General features: G+C 40.4%; 1 protein-coding gene and 1 long non-coding RNA gene across 8 annotated transcripts in view; one reads left to right on the plus strand and one right to left on the minus strand.

Annotated features, from left to right (window-relative positions):
• The window catches only part of LOC133505039 (uncharacterized), a 106,025-nt gene extending 98,597 nt beyond the window's left edge, over positions 1 to 7,428 (plus strand). Inside the window, exon 3 of the long non-coding RNA XR_009796130.1 lies at positions 7,317 to 7,428. This is a non-coding gene — a long non-coding RNA (uncharacterized LOC133505039). The remainder of the gene's footprint in view (positions 1 to 7,316) is intronic.
• The window catches only part of ncam1b (neural cell adhesion molecule 1b), a 95,298-nt gene that overhangs the window by 37,227 nt on the left and 42,231 nt on the right, over positions 1 to 15,840 (minus strand). For 4 of the 7 annotated variants that reach the window (XM_061827886.1, XM_061827889.1, XM_061827891.1 and 1 more), the window contains exons 5-8: positions 13,043 to 13,180; positions 12,656 to 12,773; positions 9,008 to 9,168; positions 7,967 to 8,109 (exon numbers count right to left, since the gene is read on the minus strand). In XM_061827886.1, coding sequence (XP_061683870.1) covers positions 7,967 to 8,109; positions 9,008 to 9,168; positions 12,656 to 12,773; positions 13,043 to 13,180 — 560 coding nt within the window. Of the gene's footprint in view, positions 1 to 3,755; positions 3,780 to 7,966; positions 8,110 to 9,007; positions 9,169 to 12,655; positions 12,774 to 13,042; positions 13,181 to 15,840 lie in introns of all 7 variants that reach the window. The other 3 variants (XM_061827885.1, XM_061827888.1, XM_061827890.1) reach the window with 1 other exon arrangement.

A 15,840-nucleotide genomic window follows, 5' to 3' on the forward strand; every position in this document is an offset into this window, starting at 1 on the left:
CATGATTGCACTTTGTAATAGCATATTCATTCAGTTATACTTGATTTAAAAAAAATAATGATTTTTTTGGGGGGAGTACATTTATTTTCTATTATGTCATTTATTCTCATTTTTAGATTCGTTTTTCAGTGGAAATGTTGCATACTGTTTGTAGGAAGATTTTTCCTTAATATGAGGAATAATCCTGATTATTAATCGTGATCACGATATTTTTATATATCAAAAGAATCATAATTGCTATTGTGGTCATACTCGTGCAGCCTTTGTCTGATTTCATGTCAGACTGACGATTTTTCCCCCCTCCATTTATAGTGCATGGAAATAATCCACTTTTAAATGTAACTTAAATGCTTGTAACTATATCATACGGTACTTTTGATTAAGCAAACTACTAGGACCTTGAATTCTTAGGAGGTTTACTAATCTTCTATTTGAAACATTTCAAGCAGACTGAAAAGTAATTTGAACGAGCAGCTAATTAGCTTGTGTTCAATGCAATGCACTGGTACACTGGCTTTTTAATGTAGTACACTCAATCCGCATTATAATCGACTAAAATGGATGCGCTTTTATTGGATGCAGCCATCCTCGATGAAATACAGCTGTTATGATAAATACAGATGGTGTGACAGATGAACAGAACAAGACAACCAAACAATTAGCAGCCATTTCCCCATGCATTTTTTTCCACCCCAGATTTTGCATCCTTGATGAATGCTTGAAAATATAAGTAGAAATTTCCTGAAACCTAATATTTTTATCCTTGTGCTTGACTAGACAAAAGGCTCATTCATAGGCTGCTAAAAGTTTATTTGAGCCTGTACTCGAGATGAGCAAAATATAGTGTCGCCACTGTGCATTAACGGTCATATGCGACTGCACGGGTCATTGCCTGTTTTTCTGTTTTGGGAAACTACTTTCCTCGGCTGCCACATCCAGATTTAATTTTTGTAGTGGTAGTAAATGTTTTTACAGCCACAAAGTGTTAAACACTGGCCACTTTAAAATGGATAAAATGGGAGGTGTGACAGTGCGCCTCTGCATCGTGGGCGGAAAGAAAACAGGCATATCGTGACGTGCATCATATGGCCGTAGTGTTCTTTTTGCATTTGGAGTGCAGTGTGCTGCTCGCAATCTATTTTTGATGATCAAACACTTGCGCCTGTGAGCCTGACAGGTGGCTGGAAAAACACTGTACTTCTTTTGTAGACACACTGAAACCAGATGGAAAAATGAAACCATTAAAAACCATCATCTTTACAGGCCGGTACTGATGTTACACCTTGAGTGAGCGAGTGTTTGACCCTCAAAAGAGAGATCGGAAAGAGAGTGATAATTTTACAGTCAATTTATGGTGACCACGACAACAATGTTAGGCTGTCTAGACCAGGGATTCCGATACTGTGGTGCATAGAATCAAAAAATATAAACAAGCCTCTGGTATATTAATAACACATGGGTTACGAGTCAGTCAATTTTGATTTTACTTCGACAAATTAAAAAGGTTTATTTGGGGAATCTTTACTTTTAACTCCAAACAACAAAAACTTCAGCTTGCAAGTAGAAGTTTTCCTCATGTTGTTTGAATATGCCTGCTTTTCAGAAAAAATTGTTTTGACTTTTGGGGGGAGCATATGAGGTGGGGGCAGGAGTTTCGGAGTCAAAGGAGGGCACATCCTTTGTTGGATGTTGAAGGAAATGCGTGAATTAAATGTAGAAAACCCACTACTCATGTCAATATGGCTTAATCAGGGATTCCTAAAATGTGATGCATCCTCCTGAGGGTGCTCATGATTAAAAACCAAAGGGCCCATATCAGGGGGTTCGGTGCACCATACTCCCCCAAGTACCCCCAACAGGACTCCCCGAGGGACACATAACACAGGTAGACTGCTTGGGGAAACTCCCGTGAACCCTCAAGGACCCTGCTGAGGTTGAAGAGCTGGTACACCATTCCAAGGCCAGGACTTGAACGACAAGCACCTTTGAATCTGAGATTCGACTTCCTTTCCAGCACCCCTGAACAGATCTTATGAGGGAGGCCGAGGAGTTTGACACCCCACGTATTTGGAACACACGCTCCAGTCCCCGTAAAAGGGACCACCTGCCCAGTCTGCCAATCTAGAGGTACAGTCCTTGTGATATTTCAGATAATTTGGGGAGCCCAAGAACATCCAGAGCCTTTCGAAACTCCGGGCCAATCTTTTCTACACCGGAGCCCTTCGCAAAGAGGAGATTTTTAACCATCTTAACGCCGGCGATAGGAGCGCACCCCTCAGAGATCCCAGACTCTGCTTCCTCATGGGAAGGTGTGTTGGTGGAATTGTGGAGGTCTCCCCATTCTCCCCACCAACATACAACGTCCTGATTCGAGGTCACAAGCGCCCCATCCCTGCTACACAAAGTGACGGTACACTGCTTCCCCACCTGAAACACTGGATGGTGGACCACCATTTCCTTGAACTATATGGAAGTCTTTCTCTGTGGCCTCACTGATCTCCTCCCACATCAGAGTTTTTGTCTCAGTGACCATCAAAGCTATGTTCTACTTGGCCAGCCGTTACCCCTCCGCTACCTCAAAAGTCTTACAGGCCAAAAATGACCCTAAGGACTCCTTATTCAGCTTTACGGCATTCCTCACCTCTGGTGTACACCAATGGGTACGCGGGTTACCGCCATGAAAGCCACCAATAACCTTAGGTCCATAGCTCCGCTCAGCAGCCTTCACAATAGAGGTGTGGAATATGGCCCCCCTGTAATCAATCTCCCACACTTCCTGTGAAATGTGGGTAAAGTTCTGCCGGGGATGGGAGTTAAAACTCCGTCTGACAGAGGATTCCTTCAGACGTTCCCAGCAGGCACTCACAATTCCTACGTTTGGGCCTCTGGGGTCGATCGAGGATTTTCCCCCACTATTGGAGTCAACACACCATCAGGGGTTTTTCAATTCACGGCTCTGCCCCTTTCTTCACCCAAGTGTCCAAGACATGCGGACACAAGCCTGATGACAAGACCACAAAGTTGATCATTGAACTCTCTCCTATGGTATCCTGGTGCCAAGTGTACATATGGACATGGAGATTGTTATGGTCATGGGGGAGCTTTCGCCGTGCTTTGTCTGGTCCTTCACTTAGGACCTGTTTGCCACGAGTGACCCTGCCAGGGACACAAAGCCCGAGACAACTTACCTCCTAAAGACCACTGGAACACACCAACCCCTCCACCAAGATAAGGTGAATGCTCAGGGAAGGGGTAGTAGCAAACATTTAATAAGAAGAGCTGAATTTCCATGCCAAGCTTCTGGTTGTTTTTATTTATTTTTGAACATTTTGATCATGATTGTAAGATCAAACAAGATGCTATCAATTTCTTTTGAGGGTGTGCAGAGGATTGGGGGAGCACCACATCTCAGGATGAAAAATGAGGTGATGAAGTTTTGGAAATGCTGGTCTAGACTAGCATATGGAGATGGAGATGGATGAGGCAACCTCATGCTACGATGCAAAGATTGAGAGTGCTCAGGAGACAAAGAAAATGGCGTTTGTTTTAATTTACATGATGACAAACCATCAAATGTCATGCTACTACGCCAAGATCAATGACGTTTTGATGGGCTATACTTGGAACACATGCACCCGTCGTCTCAGTGATAGGGTTTTCTAGAAATATCCACCAGATTGGGATAATAGGATTTCAGCCAAAATCTGGAGGTGCACATTGCCACAGTACATTAGTATGCCACGCCGATTTCATACCTGATAGATCCTGTTTAGGTGTGCCTGTAGGGAGAGAATGGAGTGCATGTAATGGAGCAGCTCCACAATCCTGCCTCGAAGTACACCATTCTCTCAACATTTTCCCCCTCATTACTTCGCAGCCATAGCAAGACCCTTGAGGAAGCAGACTGTATGAGCTTTGTGAGGATAAAAACAGCGAGGTGTTCATTTCTTTGATGATTTCACTATTAAATGTTATGGGAGAATATTGGTCAAGGATGTAATGGAAGCTCGAAGCTCTTCATGACTGTGGAGCAAAAAAAAAACAAAAAACAAAAACAAATTGAAAAAAAAGATGCATACAGTATAACTGAGGAGTGAAACAATAGAGTAGATAGTAAAGCATCAAATTTAGAACCTTTTCAATCACTAGCATGAGCTGAACACTGTGATCGAAAATGCTAAATGTACATGAACATCCAAGCGCTCATTGTAGCAAATGCACATTGTCGTAAGAAGCAGACGTCAAATTGAATCACAGGCCTCTGGATTGTACTGGATTGGGAAAAAGTCGAATTTGGGTTTATTTCCATGGCATTTGTGAACGTTTAAGTGGAATCTCATCTCCAGGTGGATAGTTAAATGCAGTATTGTCCAGCTAATTGCATGAGATCCAGTAGACCATGTTGAATGAGCGCCTTAATTTTGAGGAATTAATGAATAATGTAATTAATGATTAATGTGTAGTGCCTTGCCTGCTTATACCTGCAAATAATTAATCCACTTCATGAAACCCTCGTTAAAGGTACTGCATACGTCTCATCGGGATGTCCCAATTTCATGTTGGCTTCTAATGAATGATCGCGTATTGCGTTCTGTTGAACACTTATTTGTTATTAAAAATGTGAGTCATAAATTCAAGTTAGAAGGGTTGCTTAGTTGCAAGTCACTCATTGAATGCCATTGTTACACACTTCATTTATAGGTCACTTTAATGCAGAATTTAGTGTTTGTGTGCAGATAAGAGATGGCCATTCAATTTACAAGATGAATTCAGTGGGAGAAATAATGATACATTTATTTCCGCAATACTGGTCAAAGGCTTTAGAATAACCCAATGTTTAATTTTTAAATGTCTCATTGTACGCTGAAACGCAAGCATAGAACATAGAAATACTTCTGGTTAAGAAATCATGGAATCAATCTGCAAATCAAAATGTTGAATGCCCCGCATTTTCACAAATAAGATACCTTCAGTAGTGTTCAATATAATTGAAGTCCAATATGACTAACGAGATGAATTCACATTTTCACTATATTTTTTATTGCTACATGTCAAACAAACTATAAGTAGGTGGAGTAGATTCTCAGAAAACCAAGAAGAGCTATCATTCATGATATGCACACTCTTAGGGCTGTGCATTTGGGCAATTTGTTGAAAGCCCTTGCCATTGACTAAACAAACTTAACTATTTTAAACAAACCTTTTTTGATTCTAGGATTCACCAGTACTTTGAATTTCTAAATCAATATTATTTGTATGACCACATTTTTTTTTTTTTTTTACAACTGCTTCATCTGCAGGCTTGGAGTCAACTAACTTATGGCACCTTTCAGCTGTTATTCCACTCCAAGATTCTATAATGATTCCACAATTCATATAGATTTCTTTGTTTTGCTTCAGAATCAGCATTTTTGATGTCACTCCACAAGTCCTTGATTGGATTAAGGTCTAGGGATTGGGCTGGCACAGGCTTCAGTTATAGGCTGAATTGCATTTTGTTCTTTTCATGTTGCTCCTTGGATAAATAAAGAAGCGCCACAAAGAGTACTTTCTCTGCTATGCAGACAACAATCAGATATACATTCCCTACACTCATCACTGCATCCCAAACATCCTTTGTTAAAGCACTTTGTAAACATGTTTTTAAAGGTGCTACATAAAACATTGTGATTACTACGACGACTACTACTACTACATTAGTTTTCAGTCCTGAGTAACCTAACCTCTTCCGTAACCTTTCGTATAGCAGTTACTATAGCATTCAGTACAATTTAGAGCTACTCATTGGATTTGAACTGCATGGGCTTCATTTAAAAAAAAAAAAAAAAAAATCTTGGGTGCTCCAAAATTTGCGACCGATAGTGTCTACAGTACTCTACAATATAAATTTCTGAAGGAGTTGAGTCAAAGAAAGTTTGTGTGGATTTAAGTGACATCACTAGTTGTCTATGAATAATGTCACTTCTGCTATTTGTAGCCAATAAGCAGATTCCATTTTGACTCAGTTGCTTCAAGATACATTTTTTAAAATTTTGTTTTGCTTTTCTTTTTTTTTTTGTCCTGTTCTGCTCTTTAGTCAAGCAGAAAGGAAGATCTGCATCACTTTGATGCTGGAAGAGTTTTACTGTGTAACAGTGGACTTTTTAAGCTGCCAGTGTTTTTTTTTTTTGTGGGTATTGCAATGGAGATTTGAGAATTACAGCTGTTCAGTTGAACAGAACGTTTTTAAAGGAGAGTGCCAGAAAAGACAAAGGAGAGTGAAAAGGTCATTAAATAAGAGACAAAAGACAAAGCGCTAGCTGTAAACAAAATGAGGAAAGTAAAGCATTATATAACTAGTGAAATGACGCATTAGATACGAGTGTTGTATGCGTCAGTAGTGCTACATACACCCTGTGAGGCAAGAACAGGACAATATAGGCCAAGACTTGACAGGATAGGGAGAGAAGGGAAGCATGCACGACAGGGGTCATGGACCCGCCCGTGTCTGTACAACTGGAATGTGGTGGGAGGGGCTATGCAAATTATATACTTGTGTAGGGATGTAAAGGAGGCGATACCCACAAAATTTTTATCGCAATGAGTGAGTAGCCCCACACCCAGCAAAGGCTGTGTATATGTGTATCTGCAGACCAATGCAAGCGACCTGACACTTTCACATGCACAATAACTGTTAGAAATGTCTTGTCATTTCTGTACCTGCACTGCGGGTGCTGAGGACCTAACCACACCGAATCAAGAGGTGGAGTCCGACTCAGAAAAGCGAAACGCCACGCACTAACCCACTTGGCCCACAATGTACCCCGTTCCTTCCCAGTCTGAATGCGAGATGATTTCCCGTTTGGTTGAAAGGAACGATTTGGGGGGACAACCCGGAGAGCAGTCATGGGGCTCGAGAAGGGAGCCCCTACACCAAGCAGCCATTCAGCCAGAGAGGCCGCCATGAGCCTAGTGAGAACCTACCTCCCCTCACTTTAACGATAACAGCCAGGTCCCTGACTGGCAGGGCTCCCAGACACCGCTGCCCCGCAGCCAAACCTCCCCCACCCAAAAGCAGGTGCCCTCAAGCCATAGGTGTATGTAACAGAATAGGGATGAATGTGGGCAATCCATTCAGATCTTGGGAAGCAGGGAGGGGTGAGGGCAGGGTGTCTGGACTGGGACACAAAACCGACGTACTGAAACTCAGTCCAACACCCCCACTCTCCCGAGACCACACCAGGCCCGCAAGAAATCCTGAATATGTCTGGATGTGACTTGTAAAAAAAAAATATTTATAAAGTTTTTGCTGAGTTTAAAAGGCGTGGCTCTCGTAGGTCAGGCCCATCCGGTGGGACAATCACAGGGACTTCCAACTTCAACTACTGCCTGCCTTCCACCCGTGAGAAGAGGAGGAGCCGACTGCAACCGGACACGGGGACCAGAGAGGTAAGATAATCAACAATGAATTTAAGTAATCAGATATTACCCATCTCTCGTGCATCACCAGTTTGTTAGGAGATTTAAATTTTTTTTTACATACGTACATAAGATCACACTTTCCCCAACAAGAACCAGAAATGAAATTTCCTGACCCAAGTTTGACAAATCTGTCACACTCTTTTGTCAAAAGGACTAAGTCACTGATTGATTTTATCCACTTGTGCATTAAATTGCTTCAGAAAATCAAAGACGTTTTTAGGAGGGATATCTGTGGTCATTTACTGTACAACAGGGCTTCTTAAACTTCAGTTCAAGTCCCAAATTTGATTCCTTCCTTGGAGCCAAACATCCTAAAGTATATTATGTAATGTCATAATGTCAATATTTAATATATATGACATTACATGATGATAATGACAGAAGGTGCCTGATTAATGATTAATAACTGAATTATTGTCCTTCCCTGAAGAATATAACTAAGACCACCAAGTGACAGCGGCAGTCATGATAACTGTCAGTTAATAAATCTGTATTTGCGGTTTACCTGCTCGCCATCAGTGAAGACACGGTTCCCATAGCTCCATGTGATGGTGGGCGTCGGATCCCCCGAAGCCTCACAAGTTAGCATGACCTGCTCCTCCATTTCAGATGTGCTTTGGTTTACAATGTATGTGATCTTGGGTTTGACTGTCAAGCACAAATTCGTCACAACCAGTGAGTCCTGGACTTGGGATGTGTTCAAAGGACAGACGAGCAGCATGTCATGCAGGGCGAGGTTTTGAGGCTAAATTGTAATAAGCTCTATGCAATATGGCAACAACAAGACGATACAAACTTGAATTAATATGACAATTACACCTATGTTAAAAGGCTTGGCCTCCATTTCTGTTTACATTTGACCAAATTGTTGTCTTCAGGGTGACGCCAGTGGAGCAAAGTAAATTAAAGTGCTCCTGCTGAACCATGTTTTTTCCCCCTCCCTTGCACACTGTGGAGGATAAACACCGTACCATTTCTACACAGTAACAATTGAGGATTGTACCTTAGTCAGCAGAGGGAGATATTTGCAACCTTGTATTAAAACCGCATGAATAGTCACCAGTAATTATTTGCCGAACAAAGGAGCATCTGTCTTGTTCCCGGTGTCATTACAAAAAAACACACTGATATATAGTTTGTTTAATGACGAGAATATTTAATAGGTACCTGAACAAGTGAAGGCACAACAAACTAACGCTGGTGCTTGCTTGTGTGGGAGCAGAGAAAAAAATGTTTAAAGAGAACTGGCACTCGTCCAGCAATGCTTTGAAGATGAAAAATGTGTTTGAGGATATTTATAGGTTGCAAAAGTAGAAGAGGCTAAACAATCTGGATGAACACTTGTACTTTGGAATTTTAGTTACATTTTCCCATGACAAGGCTGAAGGGAAAATAGCACTTCATCATTAGTATAACACACGTAGTATCCTATTGTCTCCCCACACCTACGTACCGTACATACTCCAAAATCTAATTCCCACAACACTTGGAGCTTTTTCAAAACTATCCTCACTTATACAGTAGGAAAGAAGTATTCCCCACTCACCAAATACTCTCAAACTCAGCTCCTGCTCTGTTTCCCCAGCCTTGTTTTTGGCGATGCAAGTGTACTCGCCCTCATCAAGCTTGGTAACGTCCATGATGGACATCTCCGAACCGTCTTCGTTGAAGCTGTACTTCTCTCCGGCCTCTAGAGCCATTTGGTTCCTGGAGCATGAAAATAACACCCATCCATCAATTTTTCTATCTCGGGGATCAAAGCAGATATTTGTTTTGTTTCTAAATTCATTAAATATTTAGAATATAAAAAATTGGAAAGTAAGTACTGAAAACATATGCAAAGACATAATTATAGTGCTGAATTGATATGTAGTTTTAGCATCTTTATCAAATTTTCTTGATTTTGTGAATGGGGCTAAAACACAGCCCCGCGGGGCGGGTGTGTCTACTTTACGGGCAAAGCAAATTTATTTGTATAGTGCATTTAACACACAAGGTAACTCACTGTGCTTTACATGATTAAAAGCATTTAATTACAAAGAGAGTGAACATTTAAAACTGAGGAAATAAAGTAAAATTAAAACAGTGAACACTGAAAGAAGTCTTTAAAAATAAAGAATTTTAAAACAGGATTTAAAAACATTCAAACTTGGGACTGACTTCACTTCTGTTGGCAACTTATTCAATTTGTGTGCAACATATTAGCTAAATACTGCTTTACCATGTTTGCTTTGGACTCCGCACTCCACTGTTAGACCTGAGTTTGTTGATATAAGAGCCCCGCCGAATTTGTAACCATTAGCATTTATTTTATGTATTCAGGACCTAAACCACTTAGTGATCTGTAGACCAGTATAAGAACTTTAAATTCTATTCTAAAGCTGATGGGAAGTCAGTGTAAAGACTACAGAATTGGAGTGATATGCTCTGACCTCTGTTCTGGTCAGAACTGGAGCTGCAGCATTCTTGAATGAGGTGGAGCTGATTAATGCTCATTTTGGGGAGTCGAGTCAGAATACCATGACAATAATCAAGTCTACTTGAGATAAAAGCATTGATGAGCTTCTCCTGGTCTGGTTTACACATACAAGCCTTCACTCTGGATATGTTCTTCAGATGGTAAAAGGAAGTTTCAGTAATTGATTTGATATGACTGTTGAAGGTCCTGTCGGAATCTATCAGAACACCAAGGATTCGGAATTGGTCTGTGGTTGTGAAAGGCAGTGAATCCAGGTATTTATTAATAGCAATTCTCCAAAATATCTGTTTTGTTGAGGTTTAGTCGAAGAAAAATTTGGCTCATCCAGTTATCTGCTTTAGACAATGACAGAACACCTCAACTAAACTGTAGTCATCTCAAGACACTGTTGAATTGAGCTGTGTCATCAGCATTGCTATGATGGTCAAAATTGAAGTTAAGAAGAATTTGACCCAAGGGTATCATATGCAGGCTGAACAGGAGGAGTCGAAGAACTGACCCTTGAAAGACCCTATTGAGATTGAGCAGTTCCAATAGTTAAAGTGACACCTTCCTCCAGGAAGGACCTGAACCATTTCAGGACTGTTCCATTTAGTCCTACCCGCGTTTCCAACCAGTTCAGCAGTATATTATGATCTACCCTATCAAAACCCACACTAAGATGCAACTAGACCAAAATTGACACCTTTCCTGAGTCAGTATTCAACTGTATATCATTTAGCACTTTAAAAGAGCACATTTGGTACTGTGATGAGTTCAGAAGCCCGTTTGAAATTAGTCAAAAAGTCGATTTGAATTCAAGAAATTGCTGAATTGACAAAAAATAACTTTCTAAAATAGTTTGGCTATGAAAGGGAGATTCGAGATGGGTCTATAGGCTGCAGCTACTTTAAGAGCTTTATGAAACACGTCAGAATAAAGTGAGCAATTCATTATTTAATGCAAATCAGGTTTCACAGACTTCACAATAGTTTTGAAGAAGTCATATGGGACTGAGTCAAGACAGCTCGTTTTTTGGGTGAACTGTAACAAATTCTGACATGGTAATTTTTCCGGGTGGATTAAATGTAGTGGCATTTTATCATTTTGCTAATTTGCTGATATTTAGCCTGATGTCTTGTTTTTTTTTTTTTTTAACAAAATAAGCAAATTCATTCCATTTATCAGATGTTTTGAGTTTTAGAATTATCTGATTCGCAGGGGTTGTGAGCTTGTCAACCACAACAAACAGAGTGTGAGTATTTTTGAAGTTCTTTTTGAGGACTTCAGAAATGTGTTACTAAATAGTATACTGTCAGACTACTGCAATAGTTTTGTATTCCAAAATCACTGCATCCCGGCTTTTACAAACACTGGAGTTTAGCTTGTCATCTCAAACGCGACCGCATACACTCGTTATCATGGTGACCTCAACAAGAATAAATCATGCAAATGTATTGTGTGTGTGCGTGTGTGTGTGTGGGTGTGTGTGTGTGTGTGTGTGTGTGTGTGTGTGTGTGGGGAGGAAATGAGGAAAAACATGGTGGTCATGACAGATTCATTCACGTGTTCATTCACAGATTGGCTGAGGTACTTACTTTTAATACACCTTGCAAGAAGTCAAAACATTCTTTAGCATAGCAACCTAGTGCTAGCACAAACGGCCGTACGAAAAGAGGCCAACGTTCTGTTGAATCATGCTTTTGGTGTATGCAAAGTAATTTACATGAAAGTACAGTAATTTAATACGCTAAGTTAGCACCCATTATTTCTGTCATCTTGCAATGTCGGTTTGATTTGACTGAACACTTAAATTTATGTCAGTACCCAATCCTTGAATGCCCCCATGAGGTCATTAATATTTTACCTTCTGTCTAAAATACTTGAATACTTTTAAAGATATATACAGTACACAAGTACCCTACATACAGTAAATAAACAAGCAATTTAAATAGACACATTGCTCTATCTTTTGATCGGATCAGTGATCAGTTAGTTTTTTTAAACTCACTGATCAGCTCCAAAATCCAACCATTTATCCATTTTCTTCACCGCTTATCCTCACGGGGGACACAGGGAGTGCTGGAGCCTACCCCAGCCATCAACGGGCAGAAGGCGGGGTACACCCTGAACTGGTTGCCAGCCAATCGCACGGCACATTGAGACAAACAGCCGCACTCTAAATGACACCTAAGGACAATTAAGAGTGTCCAATTAATGTTGCATGTTTTTGGAATGTGGGAGAAAACCGGAGTGCCCGGAGGAAACCCACGCAGGCACGGGAGAACATGCACCCCAAAATCCTTATCATGTAAAACCTAGTTAATGTTTAAATCTTAGTGTGAATGATAGCATATATAACCAAAGATTGGTGAATCATGTTTTGATCCCAGCCTTTTTGCATGGAGTTTGGATGTCCTCCCCTTGCTTGTGTACACTTGCCCAAAGTCAGCTGGTATAGGCTCTTGCTTACATGGGATATTAATGAGGACAATCTCGAAAGACAATGAGTTGAATGGAACTAAGGTTGGTACAGTTACTATTTGATTTTTTTCCAGCGGGGAAAATAAAAATAAGCAGATGATGAATCTCATGACTAAATGCTACACGGCCTAAAACAACAAAATATTTTCATCAAAATGTATTACAATCTACGCAGAGCTGAAACACTTCACTCGTGTCAGTCACATTTTCCTCTCTAGAAAAAAAAAAAAAAAAAAAAAAAAGACTTCTTACCTTGTCCAGGTCACCATGGGTTCAGGATAACCATCAACTGCACAGGTCAACATGGCAGATTGGCCCACATCTGCTGTGGCGTTCACCTCTGACTGCCATACACGGATGGTCGGGAGCACTGAGACACACAGAGGCAGACACAGATGCGCACACACGCAGTCAATCGATGGATGTCATCGCTTCACTAATAAAAACAACAAAACACATTTTGGGCACATATCGTCCCACTGGCACAGGACTCTGGAGTAGACACACGTCATTAGTATGAGTGCTTCGTGCTCCTCAGTTGCTGTGGGCAACTGTTTCAACATTCACGCTTTGAGCCACACACACACAAAAAAAGCACAAACAGGAAGGAAACAATACAGACAACAAAGCTTTGCTAACCATTTACGACGACCGTGATAACCCGTAAATCAATCTCTCCGCGGGCCATCAGGCGTCCCTCACATGTGTATGAGCCCTCGTCCGTCTTCTTTATGCCACGGATTTGAAGGTGGTTGTTGCTCAGCACCTTAAAGCGAACTTGATAAAGATAAAAGCAGCATGAGGGATTGTCAAGTCATGCAAAACAGCTGTGATTGTGCAAAGTTTGCAGAATGGCTCAATGGAACCACAGAGACTAAGTAGTTTAAGTGGTGTCTGACAAAGCTGTCATCATTCATGTTTCTCTGTTTTGCATCTCGGTATTATTCATAAGTCAATGCAGTGATTTCCAACTGATGTTCCAGGGCACAATGATAGATGACCTACTGTCCCAGAATAAATAACATTTCTGTTAAATGGTATCACTTCCCATGTAATGTAGTTAGCTCATTTTCCTGTTTTCTTTGTGTTTAACTGAACAAGCCAAGATTTCACACTGAGTAAATTTGTAAATTGAATTTGGATCACGGTTGAGGGTGAGCTGGAACCTATTTTAGCTGACTTTTGGGGGAAGGCAGTGTGCAAACTGAACTGGTTGCCAGTCAATTCAAAGCACATGGGCAAACAACCAATCATACTGAAGGACAATTAGGAGCAGGGGTATCCAAATTTTCCTTCATGGGGGCAAGGGCCACTTTGACATCTTTTATTTAATATACTAAAACAACCTATGAGTGTAGTTAAAGCTCGGCAAAGTTACGATAGCTATTCATTCCTTCATTTTCCACATCGCTTGTCCTCACTTGGGTCATGGGCGTGCCTTAGCCTATCCCATCTGACTCTGGGCAAGAGATGTAGTAGACCTTGAACTGGTCGCCAGCCAATCACACAGCACACAAAACAATTTGTACTCACATTCACAACTACAAACTATTAAGAGTCTTCAGTTAATCTACCATGCATGTTTTTGAGATGTGGGAGGAAACTGAAGTTCCTGGAGAAAACCCACACAGGCACAAGGAGAACATACAAACTCCACACATACGTGGGCGGAATTTAGCCCGGGTCCTCAGAACTGTGAGGCAGTCATGCACTGTTCCGCCAAGTAACAATGTACTTATTTGTATATATACTATGTATAAAATGAAAAAAAAACAATCAAGGAAAAAGTAAATGATTTCTTGGGATTTTATGGTTGCCCTTGGCCAAATGACAGAATAAAATCAGGAACATTCTGTACTAAGTTGCCCTTGGTGTCACATCTGACCAAATGTTGTGTGATTGTTTGAAAACAAGGAAGAATTAACTCATTCTTTACTCCTGTCATGCAATAATTTTAGAAAGTACTACAGTACAGGCATACGATACGGGTCATGTCAAATGTTAATTTTATTCTATCCCATGGGCTGCTAATAAATAATGACGAGGTGCAGGTAACCCCCAGACCAAAGTTAGGACACCACAACTTTAGCATCCTCAGTTAACCTGATGTGGATGTTTTAAATGTGGCAAAATGTTTGAATACCCACAGGAAACCCATGCAAACACAGGAAGAACGTGCAAACTTGTATGTAGTAAGGCCGGACCTCCAAGCCCAAACCTCATAAATGTTAGGCAGACGTGCTAACCACTTAATCACTGTGCCACCCAGTAGTAAAATATACACATACACAAATGACTTATTTTACCAAACAGATCTCATTTTGAGCATATAGTAGCTCTAGACAGTGGCAATTTTTTTCATGTTAAATGTAATTTCAAAAATCTCATCTATACTGTTACTGGACTCTAGAATATTAGAGCAACATGGACATCAAGGGAACTGTGTTCAGATGGACCACTGTAGGAGCAATTCATTATTAATGCGCCACATACAAGCCATACAAAATATATCTTTCAAGAAAAAAAAACTAGTTTGAAATGAAATGTTGACCTAATAAAGTCAATTGTGATAATTCAAAACACAGTTACAGCCCCCGCACGAGCTTGTGTTATAATGTGACAGTGACAATTCAATACACTGTGATATTGCTCGGGGTCTCGGGTGAATAACACAACTATATTTTCACATTCAAAAGCAAATTAATTTTTACCTCCTACATCGTGAATAAAATTGAGAGTGAAAAAGGGACACAGTCACTAACCTATTACAGTACATTTGCATTTTTATAACAATGGGACTGTATTCTGACATGGCACCATATTGTATAGGTTTTTTTATATCATAGTCATTTCCAATTCGCATTCCAATTTTGGTTTCATATTTTTAGGTGATTACCTGACAAGAAGTTAAAATTTCAAGAAGAGCTTATATTATATTTGCCCAAGCAGCAACCGCTGTGAGGTCCCTTTTGTAACTGTAAAAATTATTATTATTATCATCATCATCTTCAATAAATTGTATTTTTGATGGCCTAATTCGGACAAAATCTGGCACCGACACACATCAAGCCAAGTCATACACTACACAAAAATGGCTCTGTAGCAGCCCCTAAATTTCATTGTTGAGTGGCTCAACATTCACCAATTTGGACTTGCCACACAAAGGGAAACGCTTAACTTCCCCTTAAAAGCTCCCCCCCCCAAAAAAATCCACATCTTCACATTTTATGACAGTCAGGGTCTCAGCACACCTGTATGACAATATTTTGCAATCCATATACTATCACTTATTTTGATTTTGAAATTTTTTCTTGGAGCCAATCAAGTGATCTGTACCTTCCCACTCAATCATGAATGTACCCCACTTTGTAAACCAGAACAATGGAAATTAGTCTTTGCATTTAGCTGCCCTAAGAACACCTTATTTTCCAGTCACT

This window comes from Syngnathoides biaculeatus, chromosome 8 (genome assembly GCF_019802595.1).
Source record: "Syngnathoides biaculeatus isolate LvHL_M chromosome 8, ASM1980259v1, whole genome shotgun sequence".
In the NCBI taxonomy this organism is placed as follows: Eukaryota; Metazoa; Chordata; class Actinopteri; order Syngnathiformes; family Syngnathidae; genus Syngnathoides; species Syngnathoides biaculeatus.